Raw genomic sequence first — 18786 nt, forward strand, 5'->3', positions numbered from 1 at the left:
CCTTCCTCCAGAAATGAAAGTTATTAATTTTTAACATTAACTTCATTTTGCAATTATTCAAATGTATTATTATACTATTGTAATATATCAATCTGCAAAACAAAACAGATTTTTTTTTTTTTTTTTTGCATTTTCCATTCCTTTATCACTGCTAAATTTTGTTTAAAGGAATAACCACATCACTTAGTCTGAGTTGCAAAGCATCAGGTCTAAAGCATGCATGGGTGAATGGGTTTTTCAAGTGAACTTTTCAACCAGGTGAGATGCAGCGCACACAGCCGATCTAAAGTATCCAGATAGAAATTTGATACCCATTTTCAGTTGGAAAGTGCCCAAGAATCATTGAAAAATCATCAAAAAAGGTGGCCTGGCAAAATTGCTCAAAAAGTTGCCCCGTGTATCATCAGCCTTAGACTCCCAAAGGTCAGATTTATAGTGACACTGAGACTCTGAGCAAACGGTTCATCAGAGATTCCTTTAATGTTAACCTCATCTTCAATACAAATGCATACACATCAATTACAGCTAAAATCACATAGAATTACTATTGCAATAAACATCACAATACGAAAAAAAAAATGCTGGTCTTCAAGCAGGGAAGTGGTACATTCACCCACACGCAAACACACACACAGATCTCCAACATCCACAAATGAAAAGATAAAAATGTAAATTCACATGACTATACAACACTAATATAATGTGCTCGTGAAAGCTTGCATTCAAGGACTGTGGTGATGTCTTGGTGACAGGAGAGTGGTTTGTTCTATTTTTTTTGTTTTATTTTGTTTTTACTAAAAGCACAAATGCCTATACAAACAAGCCAGCATTACTCAGTATAAATATTCTTCATCCAAAATCAGTGCAGCACCTTCTTCATCTGTTTTTCAGGCTTTATCTGGTCTATTTAACACCTGGTCGAAATTATGCATGGGCTCTATGACAAAAAGCCCATTAAATCTTCGCAGTATCCAAAGAATGTTCTTTTTTTTTGTTTTATTTTGTTACCTTGTACCTCAAAGGTCCAGCTGTGAAGTACAGGTCAATGATTGTTTTTTTTGTTTGTTTTTTAATAATTTTAGAGATATAAAATGGAGTAAAACATTCTTTGATAAGTGGTTCAGTTTACTTTTGTGGCGTCTTCCTTTTTGAAAAAGTCTTTCGGTGTACTTGATCTATTGGATTCCCCTGAACAGACACATGGCAAACACCATAGCGAAAAGCTGTTGAGAAAAGAAACAAACATCTTATATAGATCCATATGAAAGTAAACACACAATTATGAATCATTTAAATAGTTTTGCTCGATTTAGTTATATTAAATAATCAAGACAAATTCAATCTTAAGCCCCTCACTTGTTAAACAAAGCTTCATTCACCTTCCTTGCTAAATTGAAACTGTTCTGTTAATCAATTTAAAGGGACAGTTCACCCGAAATTACAATTCTGTTATGAATCATTCCAAACCCATTTGACCTACGAATAAAGTCATTATATCGGTTTTCACTGCACACAAAAAGTATTCATGTAACTTCATAAAACTACGGTTGAACCACTGATGTCACATGGTCAGAAAGCTCTTGGATTTCATCAAAAATATCTTTATTTGTGTTTCAAAGATGAACAAAGGTCTTACGGGTTTAGAACAACATGAGGGTAAGTAATCAATGTGTCACACACCTGGACTCATTTAACTTGTTTTTTCCCGTGACCCAGTTTCTGTCTTCCGTGTCTAGTTTGATTAGTTCCCAGGTGTGTCTATTATCTTCCTCATGTGTCCCATGTCCCTGTTAATTTAATGATTCCATCCACCTGTGTTTCCCCAATTATCCTTTGTACTTAAGCCTTGTCCTTTCAGTTCTGTTTTGTCGGGTCTTCATTACCACTTGTTACGCACTTGTGACTACTTGCTACTTACGTGTGTCTACCTCTGTGCTCTATGTTGGATATCCCCTGTGTTGGATATATTAAAAGCCTTATTCCGTTTATCCTCGACTCCGTATTCCTTCAGGCAGCGTAAGACCGTGACAGAAGACCCGACCTCAAAAGAGAAAATAGAAAACTGCGTGTTCTTCCCTCCGTTTTGTTTTTGTTTTTTCACAGTCCTTTCTTTTCTTAGTGTCTATGGATCCCCTCTATCGTCCCGAATTCCTCATCCTCCTGCTGAAGCAGGAAGGACGTTCTCTCGAGGACCATACCAGACAGTTTTTCCTTTTAGCTAATGCCACCAGCTACCCGGACGGCGCGCTCTGCACCTTCTACAACACCAGCCTGAACTCCAAATGCAGAGCGTTGTCGTCCGAAGATGGTCCTCGAGAGGATTTCGCCGCATTCGTGGAGTGGACTCTGGCGAGAAATGGCTCATCTTTCACCATCTGCCCCATAGAGGATCTCGCCAGTCCCACTCCCGACCCAGAGACCAGCCAGCCACCAACTCGCTACACGGAGCCAGAGCCCACCGCAGCCGCAGAGCCCGAGCCATTCACCGACAGGGAACAGGATCTCGAGAGCGCGACTGACCAGGTGTGTGAGCCGGCAACACCGTGCATCGTGGGAGTCCTCGTGGAGATCGAGGGCATGGAGGAAAGCCCTGCCCACACTCCTGCGACTGAGGGTGAGCTGTATACAGTCTCTGAAGGTCATATGGAGCAAGCTCTGGATCTGATGGACTGGTCTATGGAGGTAATCCCTAATTTTCCTGTTTCCCCGCTGGTTACGCCCAGCCCTGAGTTTTCTGTTTCTCCGCTGGTTACGCCCAGCCCTGAGTTTTCTGTTTCTCCGCTGGTTACGCCCAGCCCTGAGTTTTCTGTTTCTCCGCTGGTTACGCCCAGCCCTGAGTTTTCTGTTTCTCCGCTGGTTACGCCCAGCCCTGAGTTTTCTGTTTCTCCGCTGGTTACGCCCAGCCCTGAGTTTTCTGTTTCTCCGCTGGTTACGCCCAGCCCTGAGTTTTCTGTTTCTCCGCTGGTTCCGCCCAGCCCTGAGTTTCCTGTATCTCCGCTGGCTCCGCCCAGCTCTGAATCTTCTGTTTCTCCGCTGGTTCCGCCCAGCCCTGAGTTTTCTGTTTCTCCGCTGGTTCCGCCCAGCTCTGAATCTTCTGTGTCTCCGCTGGTTCCGCCCAGCTCTGAATCTTCTGTGTCTCCGCTGGTTCCGCCCAGCTCTGAATCTTCTGTGTCTCCGCTGGTTCCGCCCAGCTCTGAATCTTCTGTGTCTCCGCTGGTTCCGCCCAGCTCTGAATCTTCTGTGTCTCCGCTGGTTCCGCCCAGCTCTGAATCTTCTGTGTCTCCACTGGTTCCGCCCAGCCCTGAATCTTCTGTGTCTCCTGTATTCCCTCCCAGCCTCCCTCTCCCGCCTCCTCCCAAACCTGCTGGTCCCTCTACTCCTCTTTCGCTGGTTCCGTCCAGTCCTGATCCTCCTGTCCTTCCTCCCATCCTTCTCCTCTCTCCTCCTCCTAGACCAGCCAGTTCCTCGCCATCCCTGCTGGTGCCAGTCAGTCCCGCAGCTCACCCTCAGTCCGCGCCATCGGGGCGCGGTGGTTCGCCGCTGGACTGCCAGTCTCCAGCTCCGCCTTGGCGTGTTAAGGCCCTGTCTCCGCCTCCAGCCTCCGAGCCCTGGACTCCTCCTCGGTCCTTCGACCCAGCGGCTCCGCCTTGGCTCTTAGCTCCCTCGTCTCCACCGTGGCCTGTCATCCCACCTGCTCCGCCGGGCTCCCTCGTCCCTCCGGCTCCACCTTGGTCAGTCGTCGACCATCCGCCACCTCGGGACTCCTCTCCTCTGGTTCCACCTCGTCACTCCATCCCTTCGGCTCTGTCAGGCTCCTCCTTCCCTCCAGTTCCACCTCCATCCTCGGTCACTCCGGCTCCACAGCGGTCTGCCAGGACCCCGCCTCTGCCTTGGTCGCCTGAGCCTTCAGCTCCACCTAGGCCCTCCGGATCCTCGACGTCACCCTGGCTCTGCGGCTGTGCTGCTCCATCTTGGGCTCCTCAACCACCGGTGCAGTCTCCGCCTGTCGGCCCCCTGGTGTCGTCGACCCTTCCTTCACCATGGCTCCTCCCGCCGTCGACCCCACCTTGGATCTCCATCCTGGCTGGTCTCTGGTGGACCATCTGGCTCCTCCTGCTCCTGTCTCCTCCCTGGCTCCTTCCTCCGTCTCCTCCCTGGCTCCTCCTTCTGTGGTCCCTGTCTGCTGGCCCCCTCCTGGGAGTCCGTCCTCCACCGGAACCTCCTCCCCAAGTTCCCACCCACGCCTCCCCCTGTTGTCTCTACGGTGCGAGGACGCACCTACCGGGAGGGGGGAGTACTGTCACACACCTGGACTCATTTAACTTGTTTTTTCCCGTGACCCAGTTTCTGTCTTCCGTGTCTAGTTTGATTAGTTCCCAGGTGTGTCTATTATCTTCCTCATGTGTCCCATGTCCCTGTTAATTTAATGATTCCATCCACCTGTGTTTCCCCAATTATCCTTTGTACTTAAGCCTTGTCCTTTCAGTTCTGTTTTGTCGGGTCTTCATTACCACTTGTTACGCACTTGTGACTACTTGCTACTTACGTGTGTCTACCTCTGTGCTCTATGTTGGATATCCCCTGTGTTGGATATATTAAAAGCCTTATTCCGTTTATCCTCGACTCCGTATTCCTTCAGGCAGCGTAAGACCGTGACACAATGACAGAATTTTCATTTTTCAAGTGAATTATCCCTTTAATTTGTATTGTATAGCATTATGATCTCAGAGTCACTCACTTCTGCTGTCTGCCTCCAGCACATTACCACATGAGGGCAGCAATGATTCAATTTACAGGACCGTCTCTCTTCTCATGCTCTGTCCTAAACTATTCTCCGAGATAATAGAACCGACTTCATGAAATGTCATACCTCAATCGTGAGTACAACAATAGCCAGGGCACCAGCAACATAGATGTACAACTCAAAGTAGTCCACAACCGCTGAATAGCAGCCCTGCAGATCCAAACATAAAAGAAAAAAAAATGTTATTAGTACAATTTTGTGAAATAATGGTATTATATAGACACCTATACAAGTTGTCTCTAAATCTAAAAAAAGTTCACATAATTTCTGTTGTGACCAGTTCATTGAGTTTGAATGAGTGAATTAATCATTGCCCTGATCTCTTCCATTAGTTTTTTCAGACTTTTCCTTTTAGTTCATTTCAACGTTTTTTTTTATACTTTCAATCAAACAATTGCTTACTCTCACTTAGAACAAACCCGACCAATATTTCAGTCTCTCAAGAGAACAATACAGCTGAAACAACGGTACAGTTGAACAGCCTGCTCACTTATTCTTATCGTTTCATTTTCATTCCTGTCAAGAATGAAATATTGTGCCATCTTGAGTATAGTTACATCTAAATCTTGAGGATCGCTTAGACATTAGACATACAAGTATGACTTTTGTTACAACTGCTTTGAAAAGAAAAGTGACTTTTGAACTGTAATGGACAATTTGATCATGAATCAAACTGACTCTGATATCTGATATCAAATGAACATCTGACTGAAAGAGATTTTCAGTGAACAATGATTCAACAATGAGCCTTTCATATTACTCCAGATGAGCACAAAAGTCATATGGACTATTTTAGTGTTTTTTTTCTTCCTTTCTTTCTTTTTCATAATTATGATGCTAAACAGCTGTGAAGTGTGTAAAAATTTTTCAAAATGACAAAAAAAAATCACTTTACACATACACTCATCAGGGTTTGTAACTACATGAGGGTGAGTGAACTTGTAAGTTTTTAATACAAGTATGCATGACTAGAGGACATCTGTCTAAAAACCCATGCTGACCCTTACTTAAGTTTTACTGCCCCGGCTCGCTTTCACAGAACCTCTCACACACACTCACATTCCCCAGACACTGAGGACATGGAAAAGCACTAGTCAGCATTGGGAGAGCTGAAGCAGAGTGGTAACCCTATTCCTCTTTTCCTGTTTTTCTGCTCTAGTTAAATCCGAGCTGTGAGCTTTTGAGCAGGCAAGAGGGGATGTGACGTATCCAGAAGTACGAGAGCCCACCTTGTTGTTCCGGAATAGCATGCTGCCCGTCAGGCATTCCTCCCTGTTAGTGAAGCCTGCTTCTCCAACATGATTATTCCTACGGCAGCAGGCCTCAGGCACCACTTCACCACGGTTTATTAACCTGAAGAAGCTTTCCTCAAAGTCCTCTGGACTGTTCACTCCACAGCAGTCAAACTAGTGGGATGCAGAGCCAGGCAAATATTAGTTCATATAAGCTCCTTTTTTAGCTTAGAGGTATTAATGGGTTAAATAAGTTTGGTAAACACTGATTCACAGTAGCCGATGTTTAAGGAACAAACAAGACCTACTGTATTCATAATGGCGTTCCACGTTGATGTGAAGACATCAGTGTTGTTGTAGCCTTGGTAGTGCATCTTGAGTTCCTTAGTAAAGTGTTCTCTGGTCAGCTGTACACACACGTGCACAAATTAAAATATTGAGAGATATTAGCAGCACGCCAACACTGGAAACATGAAGCTGACTCAACATGTTGGACATGGTCACTCACATGTTCCCGGAAGATGAAGGCGAGAATGGCTGCCGCCAGCTCGGCCAGGAATATAATGAGGATCAGCATGAAGAACTGCAGAGAGAGGAGGATTTTGTCACACCGGCTGTGTTTGGGTCAGACAACTCTACTAACAGACTGAATCCTGTCTGTATCAATGACTGCTATGAAACAGGTCTGTATTTGCTATGCTTTTAAAAGCTTTGGTTTCTCTAAATGGGTTTGCACAACAATGCCATGAAAGAAATACTCTGGGCTCCCCAAAGAACTTTCAGTGAAGAGTTCTTAAAAGAACCATTTGAGAAACATTTGAATAATTGCAAAGAATCTTATGTCCAAAGGAAAGGTTCTCCAGGTTCTTTATGGAACCATAGATGTATGCAGCCTATGTGTCAACAGCTTGAAACATAGTGTCCTCTCCAATAAACTGTGACTCACAAAAAGCAGCAAACACTTGTTTTCTCGTATGGCTCCGCAGCAGCCCAGGAAGCCCAGCAGGAAAAGCATGCCCCCCATGGCCAGGATGATGTAGACGCCCGTGAAGAGAAGGGGGTTGGCTGCCACTATCTCCCTAAAACCCGTGGGGTCCACCACCACCCACACCCCAACACCAATGAGGAAGGAGCCACCCAGCTGTGGAGATGGAGAGATAACAAATAAAATCCATTTAATATTACTATATTACAATTTGTGTTATTTTTATAAAGCAAAAATGTAATCAATTTCTTCTCGCCTGAAAAGCGGAATTACATTTTTAATGCATTTATTTAACCGTATGCAGTGTCTACAGTGAAATTAGGGAGGTTTACCTGAGGTGTAACATTTAAAGGCATAGTTCACCCAAAAATGACAACCCTCATATCATTTTAAACCAATATGACATTTTCTTTTTCTTTTTTTTCTGTAAAATGGAAGTTAATGGTAACCACAACTGTTTGGTCATAAAATATCTTGATGAAATTATGAATTTTGGGTGAACTATCCCTTGATTGATGATAAAATATTGGTCCAGGCATACAAATCTCATAACTAATCTTCATTGTGATTGGATCAGTTAACACAGGGCCACTTCACACACCCTTCACATCATCTAAAATAATTTCCTACCTATTACAGAATAAAAAATCATAAAAAATTATTACAGTTCAGCCATTCTGCATCTTTCCCATTTCCTAGCCAACCATTTTGGTTCAGTTTTTGGCAACAGTAGGTTTTTAACGAGGGCTTAAGACTCTTGAACATACCACAATTTTTATTTATTTATTGAAAATATGTTTTCACTTAATCAGCAGTAACTGAATAACCTTGAACAAGTCTGAAATCTCCAGAAAGTTAAAAAAAAAAAAAAAAAAAAAAAAAAAAATACATATTTTAATGGATTTTCAGTAGCAACTTATTTTTTATTTTAAAATGGAAATCAATGTTTTATCATATAAAAAAGGTCCTTTAGCTCCTTGTTATAATCATATTCACATAGTGTAATTTACATGATTACACATTGGCATTTTAGTGAATTAATAGAATTAATTAAGATAAAGGATTCTACTAATGGCACAAGTTACATTCAAGACACATTCTATGAAAGCAATATGCAGTAATATCCACTTAACATCCTCTAATAAAATAACACTCTTTAACATAAAATAAAAAAGATAATGATTGCTGATTATTTTGCAAGTGCCGGATTATTGTGATGATTGTGATAAATATGTAAAATGATCGTGCAAAACAAACTGCTGAGTTGTATGCACAGTACTTGGTAAAGTGAACACAAAGGTTAACGTGCTACCAAGCACAGGGAGTATACTAATGGGCCCGACTGTTGAAAATAAATCATTTTTGAGTAAACGGCTACTGAAAGTGAACGCTTCCGGAGAGGAGGGGGAAGGTGAATGCATAGAGGAGCTTGAGGAGTTTTAACAGGCGAGTCGAAGACAGTCGAGTGGGGGCTGGGAAACGCTGCTGCTTCTTTTGCAGCTTCCCACAATCCTCTACCTGTCAAAGTGATACCCTTCCTCCACACAATCGTTCATAGACACACACACACACAGATGAAGGTTTGAGCAGGCACCAGACTGGTGATTAAGCAGCTCAAGAAGCGTGTGTGTGTGTGTGTGTGGTGGGTTTTGAGATAAGAGCCTCACACAAAAACATGTTCCTCAGTCTCTCTCTCTTGTGAGCCAAACCTGGGATTCTTTTCATGGATGGCATTAGCAATGTGTCTGTCAAGCGGAGTCCTGTCACAGCAGCTATTTTTGTCATGAACAGATTCCATAAACAGCTTGACTGTATCACTAAATTGGTGTTTTAATAGTTTTTAGGCTTGAATAAATATGAGCAGCTGTTTCTAGCTTATTAAATGGATTTCAGAGAATTATATTAGCATTTTGAAACAAAAACAAGCTATTTTATTGTTGGCGTTGCGCTTCCGTGTGTACATCACATTATTCTTGCTGTTGGGAGATAATTAATTCAGTCAAATGAAATGAGTCCAAATCTTTCTCCGTCTATGCCAATCCCACAGTGGCCATTTATATTGTCAACCTAGATAGATGATCAAAGAAGCACTTTCTGTCTCTTCCCTCCTTCTCTCCTTGAATCTTCCCCTCTTTTGCTTTGAAATGTTTAAACAAGTAGTTGTTCTGCTACAAATCGGTGAATCCTAATAGTCTACAGGCTGAATTTTGGGTGAAATAAAGTCAAAGAATATCTTTGAGAAAAAATAATACACTTTCGTATAATGTACTTTTAAAAAGAGTCGGGTACAACAGGGCTAAAGGAACACCTTAAGAAAAAATGAGCTGCGCCTATAATGTATAATTGCAGAAAAAAGAGCAACAGATTTTGTGTGAAAATAAACCATGCAAGTCTTTTATTTTGTTTAAAAATTTTATAAATGTATAAGGTAGGAAGGCTTAAATACTTAAAATAATGTTTTTCTTTGTGTGTGTGTGTGTGTTTTAATAATGTCTACATTAATACTTGTTCAAAACGATCACTAAAAATAATGAAATAATGAATTTTTGTTTAATAAATATACTATACTAAAATGTGTTAATATAAAAATATATATTTTAAAATACAGAAACAAAATCATAAAAAAAGATTGCGAAAGCATTAAAGGAGATCCCAGAATAATGTAACAGATTTACAGCAGTAACAACAAATTATATTTTATTATGTAATATGATTAATATCATGTTTTTAAATATAATGGTTTCATTCTAATCATGGTGATTATGTCTAATATGGACGGCCAACATAATATATAATATTTACCATCTGAATCTAACAATATCAAGTTAACAAATGGAAAAGTTAATCATCTATTAATTATCAATGGTAATTATTGTGTATTTATTAAGAAAAAAATTGTCTCAAAATATTTGCATTAATTTGAGCGATTCTCACTTGCTACTTTGCTATCTACAATATTTAATACAATAATAATAATAATAATTATGTATTTTATAATACATAAAATATAAGATCAAGTAAGCATAGAATCAATTTTACGCTGCTGCCCTCGATCGCTTCAAAGACCAGCCAAATATACACGTGCATCTTGAAAAGCAAATGTTCTGGAATGTGCTACACCAGGTTTTTGTGCCATCTAGTGGTTTAGAGGAAAATAATATCAAAGGTGCCTTTTGACCCAGGATGCCCTTAAGCACCGTTGTCGGGTTCCCAGTCCCAGAAACGTAGCAAGTACAGATCATCGTAAAACAGTCCATGTGACATCAGTGGCTCAACTTCAATTTTGTGAAGCTACGATATTTATTTTTGGGCGCAAAGAAAATAAAAATAATATAATTTATTCAACAATTCTTCTCCCTGAGTTACCGCCTTCCACCATTTTGGCCACAACACATGTACGCGCTTTCCCCTGGATGTAATCAGCATAATCGGGTGAGTAATTAATAACAGAATTTTCATTTTTGGGTGAACTAACCCTTTAAATTTTATTTAAAAAAAATATATATTTCTTAGGTATTATTATTAACATATTATTTAACAAAAAAATGAATTTCTTAAAAAAAAAATTATGAGGTCAAAGTCAAAAATCAGCTAGTCTCAGGTAGTCTAAGCTCATTCACTTGGTGGCCATCTTGGTAGCACTCAAAAGCAGTTACTTGTCCAGCTAATGCACAGTCTAGAGTAAACAAACTCTATCAAATAGGTGACTAGCAGTTGTAAACTAGTTTAATCGGCACACAATCGACTCCAGTTTCTCACATTTATTTCTCTATGAGTAGTCTGTATCTTTCCCTTTGTACTCCTCTACTACTCTGCTAAAGCTCAGTGTTCAGTAACATCAGACACATAAATACTCACAAAGATAAGGAAGTTGAAGACAAACATGAGGTACTTGATGCAGCTGAGGCAGTCTCCTTCCATGCTCGTCCCCCTCGCTGAAGCCTCCCCGAGCCCCTTGGAAGAAAAACAAACATAGCATCATCTCTGAATTTAATCAGAAACACTCACAATCGAGCCTTTCATCTACATATTGGCACTCGGCACAAAAAACATTTGTACTAAAGCACTGTCAAAAAACATAAAAGGTTCACACAGTTTGTACGACACTTAACATAGTAATTCTAGCATCAAAAAAAGGCTTTTCAGCAAAATCCTGTTTTCAAAGTGCATTCAAACAAGGCGAATTCAGGGTTCCCATGTTCATACTAAATTGTCGGCCAAACAATTTTTTTTTTTAAAGGCACAGCCTCCCTTTTAGTGGAATTAATGATTAGAGGTGCTTGTTTTTCAGCAGACCATCGCTCTACCTGAAAGCACTCTCTGGGATGAAGGCCTATTACGACGCCACTTTCCTTAAATGAAATGGGGCCTTTTTCATTAGTTCTAGGAGAGTGCTAACAGCCAGCACTGGCAGAGCTAACATAGCATTACTCAGACAGCACACAGAGGGTGTATTACATGAGAGTGTCATCCTTAAATACATGTTTGAGTGCAACCTTATCTTGCTGTGCAGTGCTAATACCACAAGTCTTGTTGCAAACAACAATACATGATGGATCGCAAGCATTATTAATAGATATAGTAATCATAGCGAAAACTCTGTGGAAGAGCGAGGCCGGGGAAAATCACTTGTGTGTTGACTTGGAACCAGAAATAGAATATGGCTTGATGACAAGTACACTAACCATGACCTTTCTTCTTGTTTTTTTTCCCCCTGTCTTCTTGTTTTCTTTGTATTTTCCTATCTTGTCAGATGCAATCCCATTATGTTCTAGCGGAACTTTCTCAAAAAAAGTTTTTTGGCTCCCTCAGTGTTATTTCTTTGGCTCACTCTGTATCACCGAAAAAAAGTGGTTTCGTAGAGTTCTGTAGATCTTTCTTGAGGAGATGAGTCTACTGTATATCATCTACATCAGGGATTTCAAACTGGACTGGAAGCGGGTCCAGGGGAAATTTGAAAGGTGTAGTGAGAGAGTGAGAGCAAGAAAGAGAGAGATAAAAGGGTTTTATACTTATATATATGTCCATTATGTGTATATCTATGTCCATCTATATTTACATTATTTAAACTTCATACATTAATAAAATATGGTTAAAAACAATATTAACACATTTTTCAATATTAGTTTTAATTTGTTTTCTTAAAAGTTTTAAAAGGTGACATATTGTGAAAATCTGACTTTTTCCATGTTCAAGTGCTATAATCGGATCCCTGGTGCATCTAACAAACCAGAAAATGTGAAAAAAGAACAACCCTGTAAACTTTTTTGGTATTTCTCTGCAAGTTTGTTGGAAAAGTGAGCCTCTCAGATATTGCTCCCCCTGTGCATAGAAATGTAATATTATTATAATATTACTGCACCTTAATTAGCAAGTTTTTTTTGTGGTGTATGCAGTCCGTGTGCGTTTCATATGTGGTGCAGAAGCAGCACGGACTCATACACATTGTGCTTTCACACAGGACGTGTTTGCAGTCCGCTATTTATTCAGTAATAATCACAAATACAGATGTGATGATACTTATGACCCTTAGATAATGCCTAATTTGCATACGCTACTCAGTACGTGAACGATCGCTGCACTGCTGCAGACGCACCGCTCCTGGAATGCACTGACGGACCGCAACCGTGTGAACGCTGGAATCAGTTAACATGGGTGCATAAAAAAATATGAAACGCATGCGCACTGCAGACGGAGTATGTGTGAAACAGGCGTAAGCTTGTTTGCACCTTGTGCAATATGGAATTAGTTTACAGCTTTCTCAAGCGCTTGAGAAAGCACCTTGTGATGCATTTTGGAAACAGGAGATGAGCTCCTGGTCTAATGCACCACCAGGTAGAGCTTAATATCTTTGCCCGAACCCAACGGGACCCGATGGGACCCAACGGGTTCGGTCGGGTTCGGGCTTAATTTATATAATCGTACGCGGGCTCAGGCTTGCGCTCTGGTTTGCGAGGTAAACGAGCGGTCATGTAATGTGTTTTGATTAGCATGAGAAAAATGCGAAAATGTTTTATTGGTGCGATGGTCTATTTAAAGGCTAAATGAGCCTATGTCTATTTAGAGTGCTGAGATGTTAAGATGTCATAGAGGACTTATTTTATTTTTTCATTCCAACTTCCAAGTGGTCTAGTCTGCGTTAGTTATGTTATTAATTATGTTAGTTATAAATTATGTTAAAACATGTATAAATTACTCATTCTTGACAAAAGGCAAAAGAGATGTGTGTGTGCGCACATTTGAATAATGTCGGGCCGTAAATGGGTCCGGGCTTTTAAAAAGCTGTCAATCAAAATGTACTTGTCGGGCTCGGGTCCTGTCGGGCCTAACTTTTATGGCCCAATTACAGCTCTACCACCTGGCTTGAGAAACTTGTTCTAAAATACTTACTTTTAGTCATTATTTTATTTGGGTAGCACACATATTCTGAATGCCTTTGGCAGAATTCAAATGAGCCATTTTGATCTAGATAAATCTAGAATAATTCCAAGATTACAGTGAGATCAATCTAGATTAAAAAATTGTATATATGCCAACCACAATTTTTTTGCAAGCAACAACGTATAGTATAGAAGTATAGCAGTGCTAATGCCATGGCGAAGGTTCGAGCAAAGCATGTTAACTGTTCTATCTTTGGCTGCACCGACAAGCACAGAAAACTATTTAGAGTATAAATTAAGTATAAATAGGACTTTTTAAGATTTATTTTTATCATGTGCAATGGTGCTGTGTGTCACGTGCTACCCACAAGGCTATAGGCGCCGACATAAATAGGTCTTTAAACATTCAAAAATATATATAGCTGTAATTGGATTTAAGGATGTACCTCACAAGGGAATCATCATATTTTGGGGTCTTTATCAAATATATTGAAAAGTTCTGGGGCTGGATTCACGAAACATTCTTAAGAATAAAATTCTTAACTGCCAATTTCTTCTTATTTTCTAACTTAAGAAAAAAGATAAGAATATTTTGTATTCCCCAAAAAATCTTCTTAAGAATGTTCTTATCTTTTTTCTTAAGATTGTTCTAAGAAGAAATTCAAATTCTTGAAAAGAATCTTCTTAAAAATCATCGTAAATAACTTCTTAAATTTAGGACAGCCCCAGACTTGTCTTAAATCCCAAACAATAATAACTATTTAATGAATTTATTGGGTTATTTCAAATTAATTGTTATATTTAAGCATTACAACAACTGCTACATATAATACACAGGAGGACTAGGGATATGCACGAGTTTTCTGAAGGGACAACGATGACTGTAAATGTAAACATGATCGGTCATGTTTAGCCTGTGTGTGACGCTGCTTTTTGCTGACAAAACTCATTAGCAACTCTAAAACGAGTCAGATAGGGAGCTTTAATTGAATATGTAAATTTTAGCTTATATATACATTATCTTTGGCAGTGTTCAGCTCATATGAATGCGCAGGACGCATTTGCTGTAGAAGCACGGACTCAAATACTGGAAGCGTTCACTCCGATGAGAGCGCAAAAACAGCATAAACTGAATGAAACGTATTGCTGCAGCTTGAGACAGACTGTTTTAACAGTAACTTTTCAAAAACAGGCTGCATTAAAAACCTGAAGCTGAGCTCCAGGCAAAGTCTCGACAAAAATATACAGTCTATTTTGCGTGCTTATGATTATAGGGTAATCTACAGGAAGCGCAAGGAGACAATAGTGCGAGTTTAGCAGCGTCATGTATTCATTCAAATAACAGCTGAGATGTTCTTAAGAATGTATTTGAGAACTTATTAAAAAAAATTCAAGAATTGCACTTAAGAACATTCTTACGAATTTCGTGAAATTTAGCTTAAGAAATTTCTTAATTTATTTCTTAAGAAGATTTTCGTGAATCCGGCCCCTGATCTGACAAACATTGTTGCTCTTATGTAGAATAATGATTTGGGGAAATAATGATGATCTTACAATCTTTCCCTGCCCAAAGAAATAGACAGAGATGCAGCCTGTGTTTAATGGATCCTTTCAATTAAACCGAGAGCCCTGGTATCAAAAGTGTTGGCAAAGTGCTTATAGCACCCTCAGGGCAATTAGTGTTTTAATTACCCTCATTCTTAACAAAGGCCAAACCAGGGGGTTTAATTAGGGTCGCATATTAAAGCTTTCATTAGCAGCATCTGATGACCTCTCTTGTATAATTTGATATGTTTTTTGATATGTTGGCGAAGCCATTTGCACCTGGATGTGTGAGCGTGGGCAGAGAATGGCGTAAAAGCTTTAAAAAAGTGGTCCTGCAAAATTAGTATTTCTCTGGTTTTGTGTAAAAACTTCGGCATGATGCTTAGCTTGCCGAGTGCATGAGACCAACACACACTCCCAGTTGGAATGCACTGGTGTAAAGCATCCTGGATCCCAGTATAAATCAAACTGCCTGCGGATCGGAGCTGGCTCTGGAGAAAGTGCAGAATAAACAGGCTATTTTTCCCAAGACTCCCAAAGCACTGCAGTCATCATCAATCAAACACACATAGCTACATGTAACAGGAAGGTCTGCAGTGAAACTACATGCTTGTTGCAGCACATTTACGCAGTCCAAAGAGCCTCAGAAAATCCAACAACATGATCAAGACTGATTTGTGTTCAGCTCATTATTCCTAATCCTGGGGTCTATGATTATGAGACCAATAGCACAGTGTGTTTTTTTCCTCCTAAGAATGGTCTTTGTAGTCTTGTGCACAATAAAAACAGCAACACATTCATCTAAAAAGCGGAAATATCTGAAGCAAAGCAAAAGTGAGGCCAGATCAACAGCATGTGTGAATATGAAAAAGACTGCTGCTTGTTCTCTCACAGACATTATCTGACACGAACGCAGTCAGCACCCACAGAAAGAAACAAACACACAAAAATAATCTGCTTGTGATGCGTTCACTGCTATAACATCACAAAATCTTCTATTTTTGTTTTACTGACCTATAATCTAGAATTTTTCAGACTGTGAAAAACTGCAGACATACCATCTCAAATTAATAGCAAAACTGTAGATAAGAACCTCACATTTGGATGGGAATAATGTTCATAAATGTGTTTTAGATTCACAACTTCGATAATGATCCCTTCACTGCAAGGTTTTGTCCAGGAAATGTTGTAGTTACTGTAATGATTCACAAGCAGAGGTCAATTGTAAGGCTCTCATTAGTGCGATTGTTTTTCATCCGTATAAACTTTGCGTTTCTGCAATACAGAGACTGAATGCTTATGCAAATCAGTTTCCATGGGGTAACAATATTTTTGTTTTCATTCTCTGTAAACTTTGCGCTCCTGCAATACAGAAATTGAATACTTATGCAAATCACATCTTCTCTTTCTGCTAAGAATATTTTCTGAAATAAAACAATGGCATATTACAATAATTTTGAGTTTAATACTTGAAAATCTATGCAACATATGCACTTTTCCTGTTTTGAGTAAGACATTGGAAGAGGTGTACTATTATTTTCCTACACATTCAGACTTTTTTTTTTTTTTTTTTTGCCTGTTTTGGTGGACTGTTTTTGTGCTGAAGCAGGTTATGAGAAGCAGGTGTAGCTCATCTCTAATAAAATACAAAACAATATAAAACAAATAATAATCATTAATACTCAACAACAAAAAATCAGATTAAATGTTTTTGGAAAATTCTGATATTACACTAGAACTAAATATTATTGAAGTAGTATTTGGTTTTAAAACAACACCTGTAAACTGTAATATGAAAAAAAAAAACTTGCTTTAGAAAATCGTAAACCTCACATTTCAGCTTTAAACTATTTTTAAGCAAAGAGACAAGGTAAAAGACAAAATTATAAATCATTATGTATTTCAAACAGAAGATGGGCAAAATGAAAATGCAAATTCACTCTTTGACACTAGGGTGCATATTCCCCCAAAATCACACACATGCACAAATTAAATGTCCTTGGAATGTTTATGTATTTTATGAATGGTCTATTTCAATGTAAAAATTGTGAATTTGTGAATTAGCATTGGCCAGTATGTAATCACCTTAGAAACTAGAAACTATGTGAAAACCTTAGCAACCACAACCATACCAGAGTTTTACAAAAGCAATTAGCACTCACATATCCTTTGGAAAATAACAAAAATCAAGTTTGCAAGCTAAAAGTCATTTATCCTCCCTGAGGTCTTCCTTTAAAAGACCACACTTTAAAAAAAAAAATAGGTTGAAGAGACTCTCCTTGAAGTTGACACTTTTAACATGATTAATCCAGTGGTTTAGTCATTCTACTAACTGGGACAGGATCATTAGCTGAAGGACAAGGACAGTGTGTGCTGGTCAGCTCTCCCCCATCAGCCATGAGCTTGCATACATAAAGAGCAATATAGCATGAAACGCAGGATTCACAAGAGCACTGAACTTCTTCACCCTAAGTGAATCAGATTTTTCAATGCACAGCTTGAACAGCTAGTGACAAATACACTTATGTCTGTGTGAGTGTGTGAGTACATCAATAGTGCTCCATTCAGGAAAATTCAGCAAATCTAATTTTCCGTGTAGACATTTTTATAATACACGTGAAACTGGAAAACATTCTAGCTGTGTTAGGGGAAGGGGTTCAACAGCATGATCTACACAGCAGGCATATATATAGTCCGTTAATAAACCTCCAAATAGGGCAGAATAAGTCACATGCTTCTCAGCTTTGAAGTCTGCATAAGTTAAAGCAGTTATAGCACGTTCATAAAGAGGGCAGGTACCTCATATGTATCAGGGAACACAGTAATGACTAACTGCCATATTTGGCTGTATAATTAATGAAAACTTCTGTCTATAATGAGCCTAAAGCTTTTAGTGGTTCATCAGTGATCATTTGGATAAGACAAGTGATAAGAACCGATGGATTTCTTGTCCTTTGAAGGAGAAATTAAAGGTTGAATTGGACACAAAAGGCCTGCAGTGCCAAAGCTCATTCATTAGACCAGCTGACTCAAGAACAATGACCTGATTTAGATATTTAGAAAAAGCCTCCAGTGAAACAAAAAATATAACTTGATGTTATTCAGACAAAAAAGGGATGATCGTGAGGATTATGTTGCTTTCATACAAAAATTCAGTAAACAACATGGTAGTATTGTGCGAACTAAATTTTAAGCACAATTTTGTTGCTTACTTAGTCTGTTTTTGCTCAGCCAATACAAACAGAGCCAAACAAAGCACCTCCAAGCAACACAGTTTCTAAATGAATAGGCATTTATGAATTAATAGGTTACCATATTTTTCGGACTATAAGTCGCACCTGAGTATAAGTCGCATCAGTCCAAAAATACGTCATGATGAGGAAAAAACATATAAGTCGCACCGGACTATAAGTCGCATTTATTTAGAACCAAGAACCAAGAGAAAACATTACCGTCTACAGCTCTCTTGCGGCTGTAGACGTTAATGTTTTCTCTTGGCTCATTTGTCTTAGTTCATTTCTCTTGGTTCATGTCAAATTAATTTTGATAAATAAGTCGCACCTGACTATAAGTCGCAGGACCAGCCAAACTATGAAAAAAAAGTGTGACTTATAGTCTGGAAAAAACGGTAAATGAATGGTTCAATGACCAAGGCTGCATCCAAAAGCGTATATATATGAGTAGGTACTTTCTTTGAAAAAGTACTTCATGATCATTTTAAAAGTATGTTCTATTTAGTATGAATGTGATTCAGCGGTAGTTATTTAGCTTCAGTAACATTCACAAATCCTCTCCTGTGGCCTCATGGGATAAAAAGCATAGAAGCACTGTACGTATACG

General features: G+C 39.3%; 1 protein-coding gene across 1 annotated transcript in view; it reads right to left on the reverse strand.

Moving 5' to 3' along the window:
• Window positions 1-456: 456 nt before the first annotated feature.
• Window positions 457-18786, reverse strand: part of LOC113118482 (tetraspanin-18) — a 52568-nt gene continuing 34238 nt past the window's right edge. Inside the window, exons 3-9 of the mRNA XM_026287695.1 lie at window positions 10880-10975; window positions 6983-7177; window positions 6545-6619; window positions 6345-6443; window positions 6034-6210; window positions 4871-4954; window positions 457-1223 (exon numbers count right to left, since the gene is read on the reverse strand). Coding sequence (XP_026143480.1) covers window positions 1176-1223; window positions 4871-4954; window positions 6034-6210; window positions 6345-6443; window positions 6545-6619; window positions 6983-7177; window positions 10880-10975 — 774 coding nt within the window. The 3' untranslated portion in view covers window positions 457-1175. The remainder of the gene's footprint in view (window positions 1224-4870; window positions 4955-6033; window positions 6211-6344; window positions 6444-6544; window positions 6620-6982; window positions 7178-10879; window positions 10976-18786) is intronic.

This window comes from Carassius auratus, chromosome 18 (genome assembly GCF_003368295.1).
Source record: "Carassius auratus strain Wakin chromosome 18, ASM336829v1, whole genome shotgun sequence".
Classification (NCBI taxonomy): Eukaryota; Metazoa; Chordata; class Actinopteri; order Cypriniformes; family Cyprinidae; genus Carassius; species Carassius auratus.